General features: G+C 39.4%; 2 protein-coding genes across 3 annotated transcripts in view; both read left to right on the forward strand.

Moving 5' to 3' along the window:
- The window catches only part of srebf2 (sterol regulatory element binding transcription factor 2), a 34,164-nt gene extending 29,798 nt beyond the window's left edge, over window positions 1–4,366 (forward strand). Inside the window, exon 20 of one of the 2 annotated variants that reach the window (XM_050069968.1) lies at window positions 348–4,366. In XM_050069968.1, the coding sequence (XP_049925925.1) occupies window positions 348–565 (218 nt within the window). In that variant the 3' untranslated portion in view covers window positions 566–4,366. The remainder of the gene's footprint in view (window positions 1–347) is intronic. The other variant, XM_050069969.1, reaches the window with a different exon arrangement.
- A 2,197-nt stretch (window positions 4,367–6,563) lies between these two features.
- Window positions 6,564–8,469, forward strand: part of nol12 (nucleolar protein 12) — a 5,763-nt gene continuing 3,857 nt past the window's right edge. Inside the window, exon 1 of the mRNA XM_050069997.1 lies at window positions 6,564–6,729. Coding sequence (XP_049925954.1) covers window positions 6,620–6,729 — 110 coding nt within the window. The 5' untranslated portion in view covers window positions 6,564–6,619. The remainder of the gene's footprint in view (window positions 6,730–8,469) is intronic.

Consider the following 8,469-nt stretch of genomic DNA (forward strand, 5'->3'; position numbering starts at 1 on the left):
GAGAGAGAGAGAGAGAGAGAGAGAGAGAGAGAGAGAGAGAGAGAGATTTTAATTAAAATGGTTATGTTTTCCGATCCTGGGATTAACCAGCTGTAACTGCAAACCACGCATCACCAGTATCCACACACACAAACTCAGAGTGTAAGTTCACCTTGACTGCTGGCTTAGGATCAGCTCCCCTGTGGTCGTTCTTAATCTTAACTATTAATGGTGAAATAGAAAAACTGACTCCAAACAGTCCCTGGAGGGCCACATGACCCTCAACAAGATACACACACATATATTAGACGGCACTGGACACTAACTTGCACTTTTCTTCCTCTCTTTCTCCCCCCTGCTGCTGTCAGAAGGTGACTGCGTCCTGGGTGAGAGGGAGAGGGCTCACGCCATCCTGCTGGCCTGCCGCCACCTGCCCATGCCCCTGCTAACCCCGCCTGGACACCGCGCCCGCCTGCTGGCCGAAGCCAAGCGCACCCTGGAGCGGGTGGGAGACCGACGGTCCCTGCAGGACTGTCAGCAGATCCTGCTGCGCCTCAGCGGGGGCACGACCATCGCTGCCTCCTGAACACACACACATACACACACATACACACACACACACACACACACACACACTAGGGCTACTCACAATTCAATGAACTCTGTAATTTGCTGTTATACATTCAAAGACGTAAACAGGCTCATCCGCCAATGTAACTGTCACTCATTCACACACTCATCCTGAGCGAGGGCCATGAATACAAAGACTTTTCCTCAAACCGCCGCACACAGACAGCTACATATGTCAGCCCTGCATCCACACAAACACTTCAGGCTACACATTTGCTCCTTTGATGCTTAGCTTCAGTGTTGTAGCACAATCTCGCCACCTTCTGGTCATAAATGGTACCACGCGGGCTCACTGCCTCATTCCTAACAAAGCTACACAACAAGGAAAATCAGGTTAAATAGGCCCCAAAGGGAAAAGGGACCATTATCTAATAGCTGTTTAAATTAATGCAATGCGGCAGTGCATTGATTAGCTGTAGGATACCGAGCTGTACAATCATTATTGGCACACGGCAATGTGAGTGCTACAATAACTGTGTAATGTCTCATTAAACTTGCAGGCTTCAATTAAGGGGCGTTGGGGTGTTCAAGAGCAGACAGCCGAGGTCTGTTAGGCATGGCTGTGCTGGAGGATGCAGACAGATGGACTGGCTTGCTTTTAACCATACAGTGCTGAGTAGTGTCTCTTCTTATCTACCTCATACACTTTACAATGCTAGCGTTGTACTGTGGAGCAAAATAGGATACTTAAGCACCACGTCAGTCATCTTGAATTTGAATGACCATTTGAAGTGATGCGTCATTCGAATACAACCTCGCCGGGCTGCTGTATTTAGACGTAAGGGTGCAGCATCACAGCAATTTAGGAACTGTAAGAATGACGGACATCTACAGCTGATATGCTCCTTACAATCAAACCAGGAACAGTTAACGAATGATTGCATTTGCAGAATATCTAAAGAGCAAAGAGGAGCAGCCAGTCGTGGGCCAATACGTTTAAAAAATGCCTACCTACACTCACACAGACGCATATACATTTTAAATTAATTACATACAAACTTGCAATGTGATTGTATATAGGTTGTACATAGGCAGATAAACCGAAGTAGATTAAACAGGAAGTACTTACTTCTGCTTGAGACGCACATCAGAGAAAGTGATGCAACATGTAAGATGGCTTCCTGTCAGAGTCTGGACCTGAAATGGTCACCTCTCAGATCAACTCCACCCAAAACATTTTTCATTATCGAACACTCACCTGCTGTGGCTTTGCAATGCGGCTTCAGAAATTCACTCAAGGCAAGTTTATGTATGTAGCATGTTTTAGCAACAGCGCAGTTTGAAAAGCATCAAGACAATGTGAGAGGCAAGTCTTTTTTGTCTGCTGCTCAAGAATTTTTTAACTTTTAAAATCCATGCACTAAATGAAGGAATAACATTTAAAGGGATGGTCTGGATGTTTTTGGAGTGGGTTTGTATGAGATACTGTCAGTGTAGATGTTAGTCGGTACGCTTCCAGTGTGGAAAGGCAGGCATGAGTTTGACACAGAAGCTAATCAGTCTACGTATGTGGATGGGGGCAGCAACAAAATGTATTTCAGCCACCTAAAACAATCTATATCAGTTGAAGTGTGCACTGTATTGAGAGTATTTTCACGGCTTTACCTCAACAAGGTGGCCGTAATCAGCTAAAGTTCCCTATCTACGCTCTCGTTGAAGCCACCAGACTCCACTGACAAAAACAGCTATTTTAACTCACTAACACAGAAGCTGCTGGTCTGACACTGCTTCGATCGGTTAGTTAGTTTGTGTTACTGTGTGACTTTGGTGAACCAACTCTTTTAAACGCCAAAGTCATACAATACCACACACTGAAAAAAAAACAACTGTTCGGGGCAGTGGTAGACGAGCAGCTCCTGTTTTCAGCACATTTAAATCAATGTTTTTCTCAATGGAGTCTGGCTTTGAAGAGAGAGATAGAACTGCTTTATCATGTTTGACATTGAGGTAAATCAGTGAAAATATTCTTAATACAGCGTACTCTTACACTAATAATGATTTTTATAGGTGGCTAAAATAGGTTTTGTTGCTGTCACCGCCAAAGCAGTAGTTTGCTGAGCTTACATCTTGGACTCCAGCCTTCTTCTCCAAACTGAGGGCATCCTGACAGACATCTACTGTACGTAACATACTGTCTTTGGATGACCTCATACAACCCCACTTCTAAAGGAAGTCTGAACTGTCCCTTTAAATCACTTAGGCATGAAGAAGGCTATAAAGGCAATAAAGAATGCTGGCATTCAATTTCCTCAAAAAAAGATTTACATGAATGACAAATTCGATTGGGTGTACGATTTACACTGGAGCTTTCAGAAGTCAAAGGGTACTGTACACATGCACACCTATGTGCAAAAATATGCAGCACAATCAGTACATTTGAACTCATACAGAGAATATTTAGCTTGGGCCAGCAACGAAACCACAAAATACTCACCGTTGCAGTGTTTTTTGAACACCGTCAAAACGAGTTACTGCCAACAGCGCAGCTTTAACAAGGCAGTTGCAAGCGATTTTCAAATGTGTAGCTCCATCCAATCATACGCTAACTGTACTAAGTGTTGCACGTTTTCTGTCTGACACAGTGTGCTGATGATTTTGCCTGCCACCACCGACAGTTTACCGATATTTGATGGGTGGCAGGTGCATTCAAGGTCATTGAAGAGCCAAGAGAGCAGGAAACAATAAGAAAGGTGTAAAATACAAGAATAAAGGTTACATTGCAGTGTAAGAAATGAGTAAATATTTGATTTAATAAAAGGCAGCGCAAACAGAAAAGTCTTCAGCCTTGATTTAAAAGAACTGAAAGTTGCTCCAGATACGTCGTGCATAAAAACTGAATGCTCCTTCTCCATGCTTAAGCAGAACAGCAGCTTGATTTGTATTCATGAAGGTTTTCACAGCAGCAAAAAAAGCATCAAAACATCCATAAAAGTGCCTGCTGTCCATCCTTGGAAGCCAGCTTCTCAGCCTACAGGCAGAGAGTGTCAGATACTGAAAAGATGTCGGGTGGTGTTTCATTCTAAGACGAGAAAACTGGGCTGAACGCAGTGATTTAGCGCAAATTTCTTGACAGTTATGTGCACCTTTGATGTGAAGCTCTCAAGCAAAATGGCCTTGATGTAATGTAAAGAATTATTTTATTATGTTTCATCATATTTGGAATGATGGAGGAGTTGTGTCCAGTTCACTTTTTATTTGTAATTGTTGACTCACACATGAGACGGCACTTCTGTCATTCCTGTTTCTGTGCTCTGGTTTTTCTTATTTAATGGTTATGTAATGTTAATATAAATGCTTTTTTCGGGAGAGGAGGGCGGGGGCAGTTTTGCAGATATGTCATTGTTATTGTTTTATATCAACAAAAGCAGCCTGGAGTCAGAAGCTGTCACAGAGAATCTCTTAATAGGAAGATGTGTATTTTATTCATGGCTGTATTTAAACGATTAGCCTGATGTGCTAGACTCACTTTTTATTTGCTGTTTTTAAATACAAACACATTTTATTAGAAATGTCCAGGTCAACCCAAGATGAAGTTAGCGACTTAAATATTCCTGAATACTTTTATGAGTTTAGATTATCGTTTCCGACTGTGCAGAAGAAGAAAGTAATTCTCTGCTGCCGTCAGCAGTCTGGAGTTTCAGCTATCATTATAATTATGTTACAATTTTATTTTGTCTTTCCCCTTGATGTGTTTTATTGTCTGACTTTCTTTGTTCATTTTGATGTTTGTTTTGTAATAAAACAACACATGACAGTGGCTGGTGTGCCGAGTCTTTTAGCGGTGAAACTAACACGCTGTTTTTTGATGTGTAATAATGTGGGACGCACAAACACACACTGAAAGGAAAGAAAAATGAGATCTGAATGTGGGTGTTGGCTGGAAGTTTATTGGCATCTCTATCGCACTCTCTGTGTGGCCGAGTTAGAAGAACTGAACACCTCAGTGTAAATGAAACACACCCAGCAGTTCACAGAGAGAGGCGGCATGCCTGGATACATACTGAGCTCCTGCCACTTGGAGGAAGTGTAAAACAGCTGATCGTCACAGAGGTGTTTGAAGAGTCAGTGCAGTGCAAGTACCAAATTAGAAAATATCAAATGTAGGAGTGAAGGGAGGCTACAGGCAGTCATCATATCGTACAGATCATCTGACCTCATTTGAGTGGTATCATATTCATCCATAGTCAATTTATCTGTCACATTGAATTTAATAATGAATGTATAATGAATATATCATTCATATCTCAAGCTTGTAACAGGCTGAGAGGCATACTCAGCTTTTAATCTTTGCCTTCTCGAGAAATCATTTTTTACAGAACAATCTTAGTGCTTTTAACACGTGCCACCATTTGCCATGATTCATTTTAGCCCCTGACAGGGGTATTCAACTAGCTTTGCCACTTTTGGGCCACTTTTGCAAATAGTACAAGGCCAGGAGCCAATTGTCCAGCAAACAACAACAATATTCATCAGATAAAATGAATGAAGGAGGCAAATCCAGTCACAGCACCCCGCACAGGTCAGGTGTACGCAGAGGTGTTTCTAGGATTTGAGGACATTCAGGGCTCAGATCTGACCTCTGTAGGGGACTCTTGGGGATCCTCATGTAGTGCTTTTAAAACAAGGTGTATTTTTACAATCTTTAAAATGAAATCTGACACCTTATTTACAGTCAAGGTACCAAAAAAAATTCTAGTGTGAATCTTTTTATTTTCAGTGTGAGTTAGAAAATAGTGGGTGGGCAGGTGCGTCCTCACCTCACCTGGTGGAGTGGTGCATCCCATCTGGGCTGAGTCCTTTGCAGCGGGGTTGATTCCAACTCGTGGCTCTTTGCTGCATGTCAACCCCCTGCTCCCACCTTTCCTGTCAATCATAGGCTGTCCTATCAAAGGCAGAAACACACAAAAATAATATAATAATGTAATGTGTGAATGTTTTGTATCTGTTGTTTTGCTTTTGTGTTGTTATTTGTCCTCATTTGTACTTGCATCTGAAACTTTTTATTGTGCTGCCAACAATGTGAAGGATCCATACTAAATAGTACGAATGAACAAAAGCCAAAAATGATGTGTGCCAAAAAATACTGGACAATTTTTCAATCAGGCTTCCACCTCACCATCTGGGTCACCAATAACGCGTTTCCAAAATGTTCGTAAGCATGGGTCAACGTTTCTCTCATCAAGTCTGTTTTTATAGATCACAACTTGCGTGGGCGTACGCCTCTTTCAGGCCTCATTTTGTGTGTAGTAATGTTTATAAATGAGACCCCAGAACTCCCCGGCAGAAGAGATATTGTATCTCAGTTGGATGTGTAATAAAAGATAAGGAATAAATTGAAAAATAAAAAAGATAGGGTCACCTGTCTACATCTAAATACATCACACTATCAACAGATAATGCAGTTTAAATTTACATAGCCACAACAAAAGCATCTCTTCAAACAAGAGTATTTATTTTCAACATAGGGGAGTAACTAGTTACATGTAATTAAATTACAAAATAAATGTACCTGTAATTAGTTGCAGTTACTGAGAAAAAAACATGTAATTAAATTACAGTAACTAATCAAAATGTTTGTGAGTACAAAGGAGTTACATCCAAATATGTTCTAAAGTTTATTTGTAGAATAATCTGTTGCTCTACATCTTTTCACCTCCTTTTGGCACAGCCTGTTTCCAGACATTTTTTTTAGCTTAATTGCCACGTTTACAGCATTTATTAGAAAAGTCATCAAGAAATAATCAAACGTAATAAGTTGCATTACTCTGATGAAGTTACTAAAATAGTAAAATTACTTATTACATTTATCTCTTACATCTTAACGCGTTTATTTGAGGTAAATTATGATGTAAGGTCTGAAGCAACATAATCATTCTGTTGTCTGTAGTGTTTATGGCGTGCGGAACCTTTTCAGGCTTTTTTGTACGTGTTTCTAGTCGGACATATTTAAATAACGGGCTCGTCTACACCAGAAGCCGGAAGTAGTGCAGGGTAAACTCACGTGTACAACATGAAAAATACAAAAAAGCACAACAACATGTCCAAAAAGGGTAAATTCAAGCCGGGGTCCAAGAAGAGAGAAAACAAATGCATTGTCATGTTTGACGACAAAGACAGACAGTAAGTTTATCCGCTCATATCAGGGTTTTATCGTATCGTAGATGTTAGCTAGCATGTTAGCGTTAGCCGTCAGAACTTTGCATCAGGTTAGCGTTAGCTTTCTATTAACTGTTTTTAGTCCTTTTGGAAAACACTAACGTTATTCACAATATGTTTTACGTAAATATTTTTAGGACACAATTAATTCAAGCAAGTGTAGATATTGTGTAAATCTCACCATGTTTAAAAGTATAAAAAATATGCTTTTTCCAAACTTCACAACACTTAAACCATCAGACATTCAAGTGAATCACATTCTTATGACTCTGCACGGTGTAAAAATATTAACCTTTGAAGCAATGTGATGATGTCATGAGCTATGTTATTATTTCACTCATGAATGATGTTTATTTTTTGATATTTAACTGACTTTAACAGAAGCCTCACAGTCTCACTGACCAGGAATTGTAAATAGGAGTTTTCAACCAAACCAAGCTTGATTTTATTATGGGCCACTTTATTAAACAGGGTGTCTACAGGTCCCTAAAAGGTTTAAAATGTCTTAAACTCAAGTTTATAAATATTAGGCTTTAAAATAGTCTTAAATTTGAATTTCAATCAACCAATCAGTCATTGTTTATTCAGGCAAAACTGACTGAGCATTAAGCTCTTTTACAGCAATGCCCTGAGTTCACATTCAGTGGACTAGAAGGATACAAATATATAATAGAAATCACAATAAAATGATGAAAAAGTTCATAAAAACAAATAAGTAGAACAATAAACGGCAATAATAAAAAAAAACCGTAAAAAGACGAAAAACCTAAATAACAAGAATGAAGTCTGCCATAAAGGACAAATATGTAACAACACTTTGTGAGGTCTTGATTGCCACAAACATTTTATCTAATTTCAGTCACCCATAATTTAATTTCATTTTGTTAAAATGATTCAAGCTCTTGTGCGTGAAAGTTCACAATTCTGATGTTACAAATACCACGGAACCTAATACTGTCTATTTACTTTATACTTGCACTTACCTGTTGTAGGGCTGCGCGATATGTCATAAAAATTATATCCCAGTATTTTTAGGCTATATCTCGTTACACAATATATGTCTCAAATCTATAAATCTCCTCAAAAGCACTTCATTATTGTCAGGACTGGGAGACAAAATTGTACATAACAATATTTCTGACCAAATACCCTCTCTGATGCAAAACAGTTGTTCGGATGACTATTGTTTTGTTTTGTTTTCAGAAAATATTAACACAATAACAACTAAGTGGGTTAAGGTGGATAAACTGACATCACTTAACTGTTACCTAGCCTTTAAAACAAGGGGGAAAAAACACCATTTATGCCATACCACGATACATTGATATCCAAAATGTAAGATGACATATAGTCTTATATCTCGATAATGTTATAATATCTTCATAATGCCCTGCCCTAACCTGCTGGCAAAATGTAGATTAACCAAACTCACTGTAATAACCATGTTCTGACAGAAAAACCTACCTCTGCACAGGACCGTATTTCTACTTACCTTTATACTTACCTGCAATGCTTGAATAAGAAAAAAGATGTTTTGTCCAGAAATAAGCCTTAAATATGGTCAAAAATTACACTAACAAAAGTTACACTAAAATCATGAATAACAGAGCTTTCATACAGCTTTGCACACACATTACTCCTGGATGGATTACTCGCGAATGCAGGCTCGCACAGAAATGCCACGCATATCACATGAAAGCGCAG

This window comes from Epinephelus moara, chromosome 18, assembly GCF_006386435.1.
Source record: "Epinephelus moara isolate mb chromosome 18, YSFRI_EMoa_1.0, whole genome shotgun sequence".
Taxonomy (NCBI): Eukaryota; Metazoa; Chordata; class Actinopteri; order Perciformes; family Serranidae; genus Epinephelus; species Epinephelus moara.